Below are 17,138 nucleotides of genomic sequence, written 5' to 3'. Positions count from 1 at the left end.
GTACTTTGTGCACATCCTTTCCTTTAATCCTCACAACAGGTCCATGAGAAGATACCACTTCCATCATCATTTACCAAAGAGGAGACAGATATCCAGAGAGGCTAGGGACCATGCCTGAGGTCATATATCCAGTAAGTGTCACAGCTGGGGTTTGAATCTAGACAGCCTGTCCCAGAGCCCAACACTCCTAGCTCTACACGGATCATCTCTTGGTTCCCATTATTTGTACAAGACTCATTTCCCCGACAAGCCCAGACCCCACAAAGGCAGTCCTGCCTCCCCCATGTGACCAGCCCTGGCCAACTCTGCACCCCAGTGGCAGAGGAACTCCTTGCTCAGGGGAACACAAGAGCACTCACACCCAGCGGGGCCTCCGCCTTACCTTGGGCCGCAGGCCCATCACACCCAGGGGGGCCTCCTCCTTACCTTGGGCCATAGGCCCATGCCAAAGGAGTTGCTGTCTGCCATCTGGTGCAGGTACAGGTCTGTCCTGGAAACAGAAGGGACCAGAAGTGAGGAAGGACCCGCCCACACTGATGGTCTGGGAGAGTAGGCAGTCATCATGGTGTGGGGCTCCATACAATGCCCCAGGTGGCCCCAGAGCTGGCCTAGGACCTGGGCCCCACTGCCCAGATATTCCTCACTTGCTGGCCTCACTGGGCCCTTCCTAAGGAAAGGCCTTCCAGAAGCTTCCTTACTCCTTAGTTACCCTGCTCTGAGAACTGAGAGCTTCCTCTCTCATCTCTCTGAAGGGTACAAGTGTCCCTCTGGCCTTATCAGGAGGCTCAGGACAGGTGGAGCTGCTCCCTCAAATCAGGGAGGAAGGCAGGAGATAAATAATGGGGACACAGAGGCAAACCTGGCCTGGGGTAAGCAACGCCTCAAGCCTCATGGGAGCTTTGCTCCTTCTCTCTACAGGTGAGGAGACCGCGGCTCAGAGACAGGGAGCCACGTGCCCAAGGACGCCCAGGAGTCAGGCAGGGGCAGAGAGGACTCCCCGGGCCACCTCCCTCAGGAGGCCCTCCAAGATGAGGCTCCTGGCTTCTCACCTGGGGCCTCCTTGCCCTGAGATACCTCGGGTGCAGCCTTGAGGAACCTCTGCAAGGTTTGGGGTCTGCTGTTCCTCACCCACCTCCCATGCTTCTGTCAGAGCCTGGACCGAAACACCAGCGCCAGAGCAGACACCCTCCACACCCCAGCATGGATAAAGAGCCACACGTGAATTATCTCACTTAATCCTACAAGGTACTGCTTCCACTTTACAGAGGAAGAAACCACGGTTCAGAGCAGATGGCACCTGGCCAGGTTCCCCAGGCCAGGAGCAGTCCCAGGCAGCTGGAATCAGATGCCAGGTTCCTTACCACTGGGCTCCACTCAGCTCTGGGCAGAGCTGGGGCCAGGCCCCAGGAGAGCCAACACCCTCTGTCTCACTGGCCTCGGCTGGCCCCACCCAGCCCAGTTGCTCACCTGAGATCCAGGTCCAACCCAGCTAGCATCTGGGAGAAAACCTCAAAATTGCCTTCCCCTTCCGGCTGCCGGGCCACACGGCTCTTCTCCAAAAGCATCGTCTGCCAAGGAGAGGACAGACACCTGGTCACCACGGGGCCACTAAGCTGCCCCACCCAGAACCACTCAACTGTTTGAGGCAACATTTCAGGCCCCAACTTGACTGGACACCTCCGAATCGGAACATCTGGGCCTTGGTCTTATTGATTCAGATTCCACGTAGCGAATTAACAAATGCTCTTTGATTAAGGAACTCATTCTGATTAAGGAATCCACAGGTAATCACAATTAACATACATAAGAGCCACCCTCCAACATACTCTTATGTAACGGAAGCCTGTAATAACTGGACCAAAATGGTGATGAATGCGAGAATTTCAGGGCCAGTTCAGAAAGGGGATTTATTTGGCACCAGCGAGTCTGGATATTATCCCAGTTCCACATACAAACAACCCTTCTAATAACCTAATCCTATTTTCTGTTCAAATAGAATGTTTGCAGGAGGAAGGGGAGGGGGCAGGCGATTTTGGAGATGGGAACAAACAGGCCATGTGCTCGTCACACACGAGCTGCTGCGGAAGGCTGGAGAGAGTCTGTTTAATTTCACTTTTAAGACCCAACTAATGAGTGGCTGAATTATGTATTTACTCATGAATATTTCATCCCCGTGATACTCCAAGATGCAGACAGACCAGTTCGCTCCGGGATGGGATATGGGGGCACTGAACGAGGTGGGGAGGAGCTGGCCACGGCCTGGGGAGCGATGACCATTTAGACACATTCCAGGATCCCAGCTGGAGGCATGGGCTCTGCTGAGTGGGGCTGGGGACCCTGCAGCTCTGGAGACTCCCTCCCTCTCCCACCCAGAGGCCTCACCTGGAGCTGGGCAGCCGTGACTCGGCCTGTGGCGTTGAAGTCCAGTGACATCACCATGGCGAACCGGGTGGCACTGCGGCTGTGGCCGGTGGACACGGAGCCGAAGGCCCGGAGGACAGTGAAGGCCGCTCGAATCTTCTCCACTGCAGGGACATGGGTGGGGCATTACCCATGGTCCAGGCGCTGCCACCCCTGCCTCTCACAGGACCCCATTCTGGCCTCAGGCCTCAGTGGGACCGCTGCCACCTCCCCAGATCAGCCCTAAACCACGCCCATTTCACTGCGGGGCTGGCCCTGTGCTGGGAGCAGAAGTGCAGGGGAGCGAGGCTGAGTCAAGACAGGGAGGTGCACAGACCCCGGACTGGTGCCATCTGAGCGACAAGGGCTGTCCCGGGCCTCCTGGGCCTGGTGGAGTTTAGGAGGAGGCCAGGGCGCTCAGCAGGTTTGAAAAGCCCTGCAGTCTTCCCACAGCTATTTCCTAGGTTCCTCTCTGTGCCAGGTGCCGTGCCAGGGACCTGGATATAGCCTAGCCTGACTCCCACCCTCCAACCCACACACACTTTCGGCAGACCTGCATTCTGCAAGGGCCAAGACTGGTGCCTCTCCCGGCTGGATGCCCAGCTTCTGACCTGCGCCAGATGCAGAGCAGGTGCTCGATAAAGCCCTGGCACAGTCCCGGGGAGAAGCAGGATAACACCACGGTTAGGCAGGTGTGCCTACGGGGTCTCCCTGGTTTGCAGCAAATTAACCTTCCTGTGTCTCAGACACCCCATCTATAAGATGGGTAAATGCCTCCCTTCCTCATGTGGTTGTCATGAAGACTAAAAGATTTAATAATATAAAGTGCTTAGAACAGGCTCCAAAGGGGGTGCTGTTAGTATTATGTTTGCTATTACACTAAGAAAAGCAGTATTGCTTGGGCCATATATTCTCAGCAGGGTGAATACTGCCCTCAAGTGGGCAGAAACTGATTCTTGAAAGGTGCGGAAGTTTTCCTTTCTTATGTATAGAGCACAGATAAATACACACACACACACACACACAGAGACACACAGACACACACACACAGACACACACACAGACACAGACACACACACACACAGACACACACACACACACACACACATATACACACACACACACCCAGCCACCCACCCCTAACTGCATAAACAGATACATGGTGAACCTCCAGCATTAAACTTTCATGGTGGGAGGTGATTAGCAGAAGTAACATCTAAAAAGCCCTCAAAGGGGCAATAGTAGGTTGAGAACTCTGGCCCAGGGGTAACAGCTCTGGAGCCAGCCTGCCTGGCTTTGAATACTGGCACTAGGGTGTATGAGCCACGTGGTCTAGGTAAGCTGGTTAACCTCTCTGCATTTTACTGGACTCCTTTATAAAATTCAAATAATAATGATATCTTCTTTACAGGGCTGTTTTAAATAATGAATAAGTTAACCTGTTTGGAATGGAGTCTGGCTCACGAGTCCTCAGCAAGTACTCACTACGATCACTACCAATACTGAATTATTATTATCAACTGACACTCTCTCTGTAAGGCCCAGCTCACACATCATTTCCTCAAGGCAGCCGCCCGCCCCCCGCCGTGACCCCTCCTTCTCCCCCCAGATGCTGCTCCACCACCTCGTGGCACAGGGCACTGGAGTCGGGCACAGACGTGCCGCTGAGCCTCCCTTCTGGCCATCGGCTCCTCCTGCGCACAGGCCCTGCCCCGTCTTTACTCGCCAGGTCCTCTGCAGAGTCCAGCAGGCTGTGTACTGCACGGGGACCCCACATCAGAGGGTACAGCATTTGTATCACACACTCATAGGCTTGCACAGTTATCAGGATGCTGGCCCAGGACTCGGCCGTCGAGTGCTTGGTTCCAACAATGACCGGGCGTTGATGACTGAGCTACAGATGGCAGTGGGTACCTGGAGGAAGGTCTAGCTTCTAATTCACACAGAAGCACCTTAGCAGACCAGGGGTGGCCCTGCCTGGAAGCCAGCACCCAGCGAAGGCTGGCTGATTGGATGTAAGAAAGGGCCACCCAGCGCCTCCTCCAACTCTCCCTTCCCTCTTCCTACGCGCCCCCCCCCCATGTCCTGGCTGCATGTCACCTGGTGACCACTATACCTGAGACACTGCCATCCACGCTGCCCGCCATCCCCACCAGGTGCTCCAGGACCTGCTCGCAGCAGGTGGTCTTGCCAGCACCGCTCCGGCCCAGGGTCACGATGCTCTGGTCTCTCCGCTGGCTCAGCAGAGCCCAGTACGCCCGCTGGGCCAGGGAGCTGATGTGGGCAGGCAGGCCATCCCGGCGGTTCCTGGGCACCTGCGGGAAGATCACAGGCATCAGCCTTTCCACCAAGCCAGAGCCCAGGAAGCACTCCACGACCAGCATTGAGCCCAGATCCGCGTTCCTGCTCCCGTCCCACTCCAGACTTAACAGAGAAGCTGTGCGTTTTTCTGGGGAGAGTCCAGTGTGAAGGTCGAGTCCCACCACTGGTCCCCTGTGAGTCCATGCATAGTCTCGGACCCTGAACTGAGCCTGGGCCTGCTCTTCAACTAATGAGAGGCCTGAACTAGAGCTGAACTAGAGCTGCGTTAGCTAGCGGGGTTCATCTCACTTGCTACTGTGCAAATCACTGGATTGTACCTGCCTGAACAAAGCAGCTGGATAAATGGCCTGACTGATTAGTGATGCCTGCCATGGAAACAGAATGGGGTCTGGGGAGATGGTGGTACATGTCCTAAGTGTTTGCCGTAACAGATTTCAATGATACCTGAAGCTGCTTCCACTTCTTCGTTCGTCCATCCACTCATTCTTCACTCAAAAACAAAACGTTCATTGAATGTCTACGATATAGCAGGCACTGGGGACACATCATTCCTCAAAACAAATGAAGGAAATCTTTGCCCACCGTGGGGCTTCCTGCTGGCACCAGTGGTAAAGAATCTATCTACCAATGCAGGAGATGCAAGAGGTGTGGGTACGATCCCTGGGTCGGGAAGATTGCCTGCAGAAAGAAATGGCGGCCCACTCCAGTGGAGAATTCCATAGACAGAGGAGCCTGGTGGGCTGCAGTCCACGGGGTGGCAGAGAGTCAGACACGACTGGGCCACTGAATATACACACACACTGCCAAATATGAGGAGATACCGTTATACACCTGTTAAGATAGCTAAAAACAGGTTTTAAACTCATTTTGACACTCTCTACCAGGTTCTGGCGAAGAGGCAGGACAACTGGAGCTCCCCACAATGCCGGTGGGAAAGCGCCACGATAAGGCCCATCCGGAGAACAGCTTCCGACTTCTTCCCCAGTGAGATGTGCACCACACAGCAGAGCAAGCCCCATGCCTGGGGATTTGCCCACAGCAAACGAACACCCATTGTCACCAAAAGCCCTCTCTCTGTCACCGACTACACTGTGTTCAGAGTCACACACACACACAAAACCTGGAAACAATGCAAATGTCCTTCAACTAAAGAGCCAATAAGGCAACTGATCACCCTAGTTTTAGTCTCAGGAGTCCCGTGTCCCAGGAAAACCACTCCAGCCCAGGGAAACTGGGACAGCGGGTTCCCCTCTGAATGGGTAAACAAAGCTATACAATAGAATAAAAGAAGCAACAGCTCAGAGCTGCAACAATATGAGTGAATTTCAAATGTGGGCATTGTGTGCATTGTGCTAAGTGGAAGAAGCCAATTCGAAAGGTTACATGCTGTACGAGTCCATTTAAACGACTTTTCAGAAAAGGCAAAACTAGGGAAAAGGGACAAAGGAACAGATCACAGTGGCTGCCGAGGGCAGGGCATGGGGGAGGGGATAGCCACAAGGGTGTAGAAAACTTCTGGGGTGATGGAACTTCCTATAATTGACAGGTGGAGGCAATTACACGATTGTGTTTGTCAAAAACCTACAGAACTAAACGTTAAAAGAGGTGACTTTAACTGTATGTAAATTATACCTTTACAAACACACTTTCATATATAAAAAAGCCCTGCCTATAGAACTTGCTTTCATTTGGGAGAACACAGGTGATAAACAAACCAACTAATTAAATTATACTGAACGGGAGTTATTTTAAAGCCACGAGCCTGGATGAGATCACCAAGGAAACGGGCCTTTAAAGAGGGAGAGAGAAGAGGTGTGGGGAGGGAGCTGACCTGAAGAGATCAGGGAGCAGCTAAGGAGGCTGAGGGAGAAGGCAATGGCACCCCACTCCAGTCCTCTTGCCTGAAAAATCCCATGGACGGAGCCTGGTAGGCTGCAGTCCACGGGGTAGCGACGAGTCAGACACAACTGAAGGACTTCACTTTTCCCTTTTCACTTTCATGCATTGGAGAAGGGAATGGCGACCCACTCCAGTATTCTTGCCTGGAGAATCCCAGGGACGGCGGAGCCTGGTGGGCTGCCGTCTATGGGGGCGCACAGAGTCGGACACGACTGCAGCAACTTAGCAGCAGTAGCAGCAAGGAGGCTGAGAGGGAGGGCCGGTGGACGAGAGGAAAACCAGGAGAGCAGAGTCTGGGAGCTAAGGAAGGGAGTGGCGGCAGGAGGAGGGGGGACCAGCCCCTGAACTGCACGGAGGGTCAGGTCAGGGGACACCAGGGAACTGACCACGGAGCAGCACGGAGATCACTGGTGACCTTGAGAAACGTCTGCTTAGCATGGTTTTCAGGGAGAATGGAAGACGGAAGCAGAGATAGCAAGGGCAGTGAAAAGGCATCGAAGGGGGCAGGGGACCAGGCCTGGCCAGAAGCAGCACTGGAGGCCCAGGATGCTAACTGGGTGACCAGTGGACCAGTAAGTCCCCACCCACCCTCCCCAGTGGCCTGGCAGGACCAGGGGCACAAACCCCAGTGGGGCAGCCCTCCCCCAAACCTGGGCCCCCAGTGTTGGCCTTTACAGCCCAAGACCCCCAGGAACAGTGATGAGCCGCATTCTGACACAAAGCAAAAGGCTCAGCAGGACCCCAAAGCTGGCAAAGGAAGACACGCCCCTCACGCTGGCTGGGCATGGCCTGAGGGCACAGGCAGGCAAAGGGCTTCAGGGTCTGAGCCCCAAGCCACCTCCCACCGTGGAAACGTCGAGGCCCAGGCTGTCCCAGCGCCAGCCCTCTCAGGCCTGCAGGGGAGAAGGGAGGATCCTGCAGACACACACGTACCCTCACATGCTTGCACATGTGCATGGGCAAGGGCACACACACCCAACAGCAGCAGAGGCCTCTGTACACAGGCGTGCCCATCTACACCCCACAGTCACAGCAACTCACTCCAACAGAGGCCTGCACCCCCCACGCATACACCCAGCTCCCAGCCGCTGGGTGGGCCGAGACCTCCAGCGAGAAAGGCCCCTAGCCCTGCCCAGACCCCACCCAGCCCATCTTCAAGGTGGCCCCAGTCCCCTCCTGCGGGTCTCTGCTGCCACCTGGTGGCCACTTGAGGAACCAGCCGAGACCCAGCCAAGGAGCAGAAGGTGTGGGAGGCAGGGTGACTTGAGCGGGGCCCAGCCCCAGCCCAGCAGTCACAGGGGCTTAGCTGGGGCTCACAGGACTCAAGTTCCTCCTACCAGGGTGGGTCCTAATGCCTGCATTATGAGGCTCTTTGACCCAGCCAGAGTAAAGGATGCCACAATCCAGGACAGCTGAGAACTGAGAGAACCGAACTTGCAGAGGAGGGACCTGAAACAGACACCTCTCCTGGGGGTTCCTACGGAGCCGGAGCTCAGCTTCTCAGAAGGCTTGGAGCATGGCCTGCCCAGCAAGGGAGAGCGGGTGCACGCATGGCCCTTGGCCAGAACAGCCAGGTCGAGGAGGGGCTGGGAGGGTGACCTAGAGGGGGCGCGAAGGGAGTCCTAGAGAAGCCTTGGGGAGAGGGTTCAGGCTACTGCCCGCTCTTTAATGGACTCAGCATCATTCAGAGGCTACAGATGGCTTTGTCCTGTGGGACTCCAAGGGCAAGATGCAGCTTCTCATCCCCAGTTGACAGATAAGAGATGTCATGACCTTTCCAAAGCACTGAGGTGCATTAGCAGGAATCCTAGAGGCCTAACCCCCACGGGCCAACAAGCCCTCCAAATGGGGCCCAGATGAGATTCTGACCTCCAGTGGATCTCTGCCCCCACTTCTGCCCACCTCTCACCTCCACCCCACGGCCAAGAGGATCCTTTCCTAGCATAAGTCACACTACATGTCACTGTTTTGCTGAAAATCTCCACCAGGCTCAGAGCAGGAGCAGAGTCACTTCGACCCCATGTGAGACCTGGCACCAGCTGTTCCCACCTCCTATAATCTCCTCCACGTACTTCTCTTCGTCACGATGGACCTGTCTTCCCCACGAGGACAAGCTCCACAAAGGCGGGTTGATCTGCCCGCCTTCGCACACGGGACCCTCCATCAGTATCTCAGACAGGAGCAACCAGGTGAACTGAGGGTGAAGTGAAGTGCAAGGGCAAGTCCCTCAGTCGTGTCCGACTCTGTAAACCCGCAGACTACACAGCCCATGGAATTCTCCAGGCCAGAATGCTGAGGGGATGGGGCGCAAATGACGGGGTTGCAGCTGCAGGCCCCTCCACAAGGTGGCGCCGAGAGTCCTCTCGCTATGACGGGTCTCGACAATGAACAGACCCTTTCTACACTCCACAGGGTGTAGAAACGAATACAAGTAGAACAGAGGCTTGAGTTTCCCAGTTCATGTGGTGTCTGGGACTCCCGAGGGTCCGGCCTGGGCTTCAGAGCACAGAGGGCCCAGTCACGTGGGTTTCACCCCAGCTCCTCCAGCTCCAAGCCTGAGTCTGGAGCTGGCCCAGCTTCCTATCAGTGGAAAGGACTAGTCTTGGCCCCGTCCTCTCGTGGCCCTGAGGACTGGCTGAGATGACATGCAAAGCTGCCCAAAGCAGAGTCTGACAGACCTGACACCATCCAGTACGCTCTCTCCCGCCGTTACTGTCTCTCGCGCTCCTGTTGCTGTTTGTATCCGTTCTCTTCCCCTCTAAGGAGGGGGGACCATGTGGTCCCCAAGGCTCCCCGATGCTCTGACGCCCCGGCAGCCACGTCTGCAGGATACTGCTCAGACAGGCTTGCAGGGGCTCTGGGGGCTCTGCTCCCGAGATGCAGAAGGACCTTGGCCCCGCCCCGCCCCACCCCTGGGGCCCCCCTCACCTTGCCGGCAGAGGGCGCCATGAGCCCTTGGGGCTGGAGGAAGATCAGGTCGGGCCCGGCGAGGGTGTGAGGTAGCTGAGCCTGGTAGCGGTGTAGAAGCGTGTTCAGGACACTGGACTCATTGACACTGACCAGGGAGGCCAGGTCCTCAGCCTGGTCCAGCTCCGGGGGGTTGGCCTGCAAACCATCACACAGAGCGTCCTCTGGCCTCCTGGGCCCCCACACCACCACGACCACCCCCGCCCCCATGCACGCCCGGTGACCCGGTTCCTGGGCAGCGGTGCGCTGAGGACTCCGCAGCGAGCACAAAACCTACAGATGAAACAGCAGCACCGCTTCTCCTGCGCTCTGTGCAACTGGCAGCCGCCCCCTCCCCACGCTGGGCCTGCCTCCCTACACTCAGGGCACCAGGAGGGGAGATGCTCTGAGGACACGCAGCAAGATTCACGTGCCTTCTGTCTCTCAGACACAGAAAGGCGGGTGGGCTCGGAGGACGTGTCCTCTGCTGCTTCCTTCCCTTCTGCGTCGTCAGGGAGCTCTGCATGTGCTCGAGGATGCTTAGGACGAAGGCCAATGCCCTGACTGCCCCATTTCTCTGACAGCCCGCCACACACTCATCAGTTGGAAATACTACACCTAGACCCTTCCAGAAGCAAGGAGTGACTGCAGCCTCTCCTTGGGGCATCCGTTTGAAAAGCTTTCTAGCACTGTTTCTGGCTCCAGGGAGTTTCCTGGGCCTAATGCTTTGTGATTTGGGTCAGCCCTGGTCTTTTGTGAGTCAGTTTTTCTTTTTTCCTGAGGACACTGGCCCTCTGCAAACTTCCAACACTGGTGGGAGGAGCGGGCCTGAGGCGGGCAGAGGAGGAGAGGAGAAGGGTGAAGGTGAATGAGCCCCAAGGAGAACTCCTGGAAGACGCTCCTCCTCAGGTAGTAGATGTGAAGGGTGGAAAGCATCCGGACAAGACCTTTTTACTTCTTTCACTAGATTCTGACTTATCCTCACACAGATTCATGGTGCAGTGCAAAAATTATGCAAAACAACCAAAAAAGAAGAACCAAACTAAAGGCTGATACCCAAAAGGCAGGCCACTGGAACCTATGCCATGGCTAACGGCAAGCTGCAAATTTGGCTCTGAGTCTCCTGGAAGCCAGGGTGAAGGAGGAAGCATACCAAAGTCCATATAAAGGAAAACAATCACTTTCTCCAGCAGAAGAATTCCCAGCCCAAGATCTGACAAACATCTCTCTTAACGCGTCCTCATAAAGGGGCACCATGGGACAGAGCAATGAAGCCCTTAACAGGACGGCTCTAGCAGAGCAGTGAGTTCAACAGCGAACTTCCCTACAGTCCCCCCCTCCCGCCCCGGGCACCGAGGGGAGGTATTCGGTGCAGTCAAGCGAGGAACTCTCTCGCAGTGGGGGAAGGCGGATGGGGCAGGCAGGGCGGGCCGGGGGCTCACCCGGTGAACGTGCTCCTCGTCCACCTCGGTGACGCTACTGTCGGCGTCAACGCACAGTCGCACCCTTCCTGCCGGCAGGTCCGCTGTTCCCTCGTCTGGCTTCAGCACCGTTGCTGGAAGACACCCCAGGGGTGGACGGGTACAGCGAGGGGGGTTGGGGAGAGCAGGGAAAGAGGGGAAGAAAGAAGATGGAGGTGGGACAGGGGGAGGGGAAAGGAAAAAAAGATGAGAAGAGAGAGGTTGTGAGCTGCTGAGTCAGGCCAGGCGCAGGACAGAAGACCTGGGACACAGGGGAAATGGGTGTCATCCTCCTCCTTGGGGGCCTATTCACAGGGAGGTGCTGAATTGTGACCCCAAACCCGTGGAGGTGTGGGTCTGACAGGCTGGGTCTAGCTCATCTGGGACTTCTATCCGCTGGCACAGGCACAGAGTTGGCAGCCAGACGGCTGGGCACACTGTCCACCGCATACCTAGACACAGGATGGCAAACAATGGCATACGGGCTGCCGCTCCTCCTGCGAGAGCCCTCCAGACATCACTAATCAATCACTCCTCCCAGCCGCGTTCTGAACGGACTCAGAATCACTTCTCAGTAGAGTCTGGTCACCAGCCACAAGTAATCGACAAAGGTGGGTTCACAAGACGAGATCCACCTGCACTAGGTTCCAGACACAACACTGCAGAAGCCAAACAATGCTTGTTGCTTTAATGAATTAGCTAAATAACTAATTACCAAGGCACAAACGCCTTTGAAAATAGCACCCAACAGACCAGCTGCTGAGAGTGAGATGACACCCAACTAGTCCCACTCCAAAGCCATGTCTCCGCATCCTAGTCCTGGCTGCCCCTGACCCCTCCCTTCCCCTCAGTCCCCACATTGTGATCAGAACCTGGCACATGCAGCTACCAGCACTGGGGGCGTGAGAGGGAGACTCAGACCCCAGACGTGCTAACACCCCTAATTACCAAGAGTGAATCCGTCCTTCTGAACCAGCCAGACCTTCTCTGCCTCATACCATCTGTCTTCAGGAGCCTGCGGGCAAAGGTCACATAAATTAGCGCAAGGGGATGCACCCTCCCCCGCCCCATGCGAGGGGCAGACCCCTTACATGGGCATTTCTCATAGTATGCCTGGGACCAGCTAAATCAGAATCCCCCAGTGCAAGTGGGGGTGCTTATTTAAATGCAGAGGCCACGGCCACAACTTAGCTTCGGAAAGGGAAGCGCGAAGGCGGGGCCTGGGAATCTGCATCTTGAGCAATCTGCCATTTACACAGCTCGAAGAACTATCTTGTGACCTCGTAAGCTCAGTGGCAAGGGGACACCTCTCATAGTTGGGACACTGCCTCACTCTGTGGAGAATTTCACCTCGGGACAGGCCAGATTCCCCTGTGGGACCTCCAGACCCCTGTGTGTCAAGGGGGACATGCCTGGTCCCTCCCCTGGGCTGGCCACCCCTCCACTCCTGTCCATCTCCAGTCCCCGCCTTGTCCACCCCCAGGGACAAGCCTTTCCCATCCCCCTTCTCTGGCCTGCACCTCCCCGCCCCCCCAGCCCCCTCACCTGCTCCGAGACTCTGCTCTGGCCTCCTCCATGCCCCTCTTGGCTCTCCGTGTCCAGAGCAGGCTGCCCGGGTCCTCCCAGCTCCATCTCCAGGGCCCCGGCCCCTTTGCCTGCCCTGGGGCAGGGCTCCTCTGCTTTCTGTCCTCTGCTCTCAGGCTGGTCCTCCTTACCAGCGGTTGTCGGGGTATCCCCACGTGCATCCACCTCCTTGGGGGCTTTATCATCCTTCTCTGCCTTACCCTCGGCTTTACTCGCTTCTTCAGAGGCGCTCTGAGGTGGCCCCATCTTTTCCATCTTGCCCCGGGGCTCCCCTGCCTTCCCAGTCCTGCTCTGAGGCTCACCTGCCTTGTCCACGGCTCTGGGAGCCTCCCCCGCCCTCCCCGGCACTTTGCCTGTCTTCTCCACCTTGGTCTGAGGTTCTTCCGTCTTGTCTGCCTCACTCAGGAGCGGACCTTCTTTGTCCTTCTTACGCTGGGGACTGTCCCACTTGCCCCTTCTGCCCAGGGAACTTCCCCATCTTCTCACCGGGGCTTGGGCCCCAGCCCACTTCCCTTCACCTGCTACATCCTTGGAGAGACTCCCCTTTGCCCCCTTGTTTGGGGGATCCCCTGCCCCCTTCTCCACTGCCCCTGGTTGACCCCCATCACCCAACCCCTCTTTGCCCTGGAGCTCCCCCCTTTTCACCCCTTTGGTCTGGGGGGCCTCGCCCCCTTTTCCCACTGTGCCTTGATCCTGCTCCCCTTTCATCGGCAGCACAGTTCCTGGGTCCCCAAGGCCCCCAGTCTGCGTCTTTTCAGCCTTCGGAGGTGTATCTGTGGTGCTGGCCTGGGGGCCACGAGAAGTCCCTGGGGTGTCCCCCTTTTTCCCCCCTCCAGGATCCGTGGCTGGGGGTGGGGTCTTGGAAGTAGGGGCATCGCGGGGCTGGGTCCTCTGCTCTGGCTTGGCTGAGTCCGGGTCCAGCTTGGCCACCATCAACAACACGTCACCCCTCCTGACCCCTCTCTTGAAGGGCAGGATTTTTTTGGCAGGTGTCCCACTGGGGCCTGACTCTTGGGGCTTCTCGCCATTGATGGTCATCAGCACAGGGTCCTTGGTCCCGGCCTCCTCATCCTTCCTGCCCAGAACGTCTGCGCTCGGGGGAGAGCCTGACTGGGCATTCTGGCTCCCAGGCTTGGTGCCAGCGCTGGGCTGGCCAGCAGAAACCTCTGGGATCTAGAAGAGACACCACACCATTCTCAGCCGCGTGCTGACCAGACAGCTTTGTCATTCACTTCTTTAGTCACCCAGCCATTCATTCCCTCGCATACCCTCAAGCGCCGAGGGGCAATGAGCCAGACTTCAAAATCCTACGTCCTAGACCTTGGCTCAGAACTTGAAGGCCAAGTGACATTATGAAAGGAAAGTGGACTCTGGAGCCCAACAGACCCAAATTCACTCCGAACTCTGCCACTAGCTAGCTGTGCGGCCTCAGGTAAATTACTTTCCCTCTCTGAGCCAGTTTCCTTACCAATGAAATGAGAGGCGTACTGGCCTCTCAGGGTGGGTGGGCGGCCTCAGGGTAACGTGTGGACACAGCCCAGCACCTAGCACGTCCTCAGCAAAGGAGCCGCTCTGGCTGCTGCCACGGATGCTGGTGCCACGGATGCTGCTGCCACTGCTCTACTGCCATGCCCGACTCTTCCTAGTGGGCCAGGGCGGGATGGGAAAGGACGTGGAGCCTGTCATCAGAGGACCTGTCCTAGTCCTGGCTCTGAAGCTCTCCAGCTGAGTGACCCTGGATGGCATCACCTATCCCCTCTGAGAACCGGTTTCCTCTCAGGGTAGGCAGATGCCACCTGACCCTGCAGATTTTCTGCGTGCTGAGACGCGGAAATTTCAGAGACCTGGACGAAACGAGCTGCTGCTCCTGGTCCTTCTGCACCAGGGGAGGGTCCTGCTTTGGCCCCAAGGTCCTCCACTCTTGGTTGCCCGAGACACCTGGGTACCCGACACCCAGGGGTCTCCACTACCTGTTCCTCCCCTACATCTTTCCAGTGCCCTGTGACACCAGCCCTGCCCATCCCACCCACCTCCAGCCAGCCTGTCTGTGGCCAGAACAGCTCCAGGGCCAGTGTGGCCTCTGCAGGAGGAGCCAGCAGGGGCAGTTCTACCCTGAGGCCCGGCCACACACCTGCCCTGGTCTGTGTTCTGCCACCTTGGACCCTGCTAGAGCCAGCCTCCCACACACCTGCGCTTGGGAATCTGGGCCTCTCACCCTCCTTGTGCACCCAAACCAGGCCCAGGATTGTGCCTGCTGCCACACCCAAGTCTCCTCTCCCAAACCCAGGTCTACCCTCTCTCCCCTGGGCACTGCCACAGCCACTGAGCTGGTATCCCATCAGTTTGCTGCCAGTCATTTAAAACCTGGTCAAAGATTTTAGCAGTTGCCCACTCTCCAGGAAAGACATTGAACACAGCCATCTGCCATTCGAAGCTGTTGAAGAGGAACCCCCCACCCCTCTGCTGCCTGGTCTCACTGTCCCTGCTCGACTGCACGTTTCAGCCACACCTGACATTGCCCAGCTTCTATGCTTTTGTTCACACTGGGCCTGCTGCCTGGAACACCCTTGCCCATCTCCACTTATCCATGTGCAACTCATCTATACCCAGCTCAAATGCCCCCTCCTCAGCAAGTCTGTGCCTGAAGGCCTGGATCAGAAAAATGGCCTCATGGACCCTGAAGCCCCAGAGCTCTGTGTGCTCATGCAAGTTTGCAGCAGGACCACATTCTGCATCCCGTTCTAGCTCTGACTGGCGTCGCCTCCAGAGCACATTCTCAGTCCTCATCTTCGTAAACTGAAAATAGCGACTCACATAACAATAATGGCCAGTGTTACTATCAACCTTGAGGGGGCCCTACATGGCCATCCTGCAATATCTGACTTACCCAGTAAAGAAGCCAGTGAAGCAGGTTCTGAACTTCTCCCCGTCCCACAGATAAGGGAGCAAACACAAAGATGTTAGGTGGCCCAAGAGACAAACCCAGAACAAAAAGTCACACAGGCCTCTCTGAGTGTAAAGACAGTGCCCTTAACTGCTGAGCCTTAACAACCTTGCTTGTCTTTCCGGGACTCTCTGGAGTCTCCTAGGAGCTTTAAAAATAATTCCGACCTTTGGTTCCAATCCCAGAGGATCTGATGCAGCTGGTCTGGGTGGTGGGCCCCTGGGAGACTGCAATATGCAACAGAAGGCTGAGACCCCATGGCCTGGTGGCTCAGTCTGACCTTCTGGGGCCAAGCAGGTCACCATCTTGGAAAGGGATTGCTTGTACCTGGCAAATCTCAGCACTGTCTGCACCGTTTCGAAAAGTGAGTCAGTACTTTATTTTTAAAACCAACCCCCCACAGAGGAGACAGTAATGCAGGGATGCACCTGACAAGATAACCCCTCCTGGCCTCCTCCCCTCCATGCTGTGCATTCCCCTCCTGTGGATTTTCTTGGTCACCGAGGCCCTCAGATCCCACCTGCAGCCTCCTAGTCTAAGGGGGAAGCAACCCATCTGGAATCATGGGGGCCGAGAGGAAGCTCACAGCACAACCATTTTACAGATGGGCAAACTAAAGCTGAGAGAGTGGATGGGATCCAGCCTGGAGCACACAGAGTGGTGGGGCCAGAGCTAGAACCTGGGTCTCTGACATTTGATCTCTTCCTATTGGATGTTATTCCTGTCTCTCCCTGCCTCTCGATGACTGGGTGGCCTTAGGAAAACCAGGAAGACATTTCCATTCCTGCAAAATGGTGATGGGCGCTAACGACTCCCTGCAAGGACTCTATGAGGACCAAATAAAACCAGCAGTGCTAGGTGAGGGGAGAGGGGCCAGAGTTATTTAGTGATGGAGCAGGAAAATTAAACTGGCAGGAGCAAGCCGGGGCCTGCTGCCTCACAGGAACATGTCCTGAGGCTGCCGCCCTGCTCCAGGCCCAGGAACGTCTTGGCCCGTGGTCCAGACACCTGTTGTGGTCTGAGGCCTGTCCATCCTGCTCAGAGGCGCCTTCCACACCCTGCAGTGACAGCCTGTCCCCATCCTCTGCTCAGCTCTGCTTCTTAACCTGCACATAGCAATGCTCACACAGCTTACAGGCTCCTGGAACCCTTTCCTCGCCAGGCCACTGTGGCTGCCACACCAGCCATCTCACTCCCCAGACTGGCCCTTTCCCAGGCAGCTTGCCAGAGCAGAAGACACACAGCCTCTGGCTCTGTCTGCCCCCATGTGGCCTCATGACCTTGAGCAAGTAAGTGCTTTAGCCTCTCTGAACCTCAGTTGCCACCTCTGATAAGTGGGTATAATCCCTTCTGCCCCCGTGTTGTACAGGGTATCAAGTGAGCCGCTGAGCAGACAGTGAGTCCTGTCGAGTGAGAAACAGAACATAGCAGCCCTCATCATGACCGTTAACAGCAGCCTGTGGGGGGCTGACTTTGGCCCCCACTTACTTACACCTGGTCAGGCAGATGTGGGAACAGAGTCTCTCTGCCCTGACACCTTCCCCCACGAGGATGTGGCAGGAGTGTTTCAGCAGCTCGGTGGC

General features: G+C 56.5%; 1 protein-coding gene across 1 annotated transcript in view; it reads right to left on the bottom strand.

Annotated features, from left to right (window-relative positions):
• MYO18B (myosin XVIIIB) overlaps positions 1-17,138 on the bottom strand; it is a 228,162-nt gene that overhangs the window by 207,894 nt on the left and 3,130 nt on the right. The window contains exons 3-10 of the mRNA XM_069557022.1: positions 12,573-13,784; positions 11,976-12,042; positions 11,010-11,122; positions 9,550-9,726; positions 4,517-4,715; positions 2,383-2,525; positions 1,468-1,568; positions 427-490 (exon numbers count right to left, since the gene is read on the bottom strand). Coding sequence (XP_069413123.1) covers positions 427-490; positions 1,468-1,568; positions 2,383-2,525; positions 4,517-4,715; positions 9,550-9,726; positions 11,010-11,122; positions 11,976-12,042; positions 12,573-13,784 — 2,076 coding nt within the window. The remainder of the gene's footprint in view (positions 1-426; positions 491-1,467; positions 1,569-2,382; positions 2,526-4,516; positions 4,716-9,549; positions 9,727-11,009; positions 11,123-11,975; positions 12,043-12,572; positions 13,785-17,138) is intronic.

Source organism: Ovis canadensis, chromosome 17, assembly GCF_042477335.2.
Source record: "Ovis canadensis isolate MfBH-ARS-UI-01 breed Bighorn chromosome 17, ARS-UI_OviCan_v2, whole genome shotgun sequence".
Classification (NCBI taxonomy): domain Eukaryota; kingdom Metazoa; phylum Chordata; class Mammalia; order Artiodactyla; family Bovidae; genus Ovis; species Ovis canadensis.
Note: the sequence above shows the minus strand (reverse complement) of the source record. Positions and strands in the feature narration are given on the sequence as shown.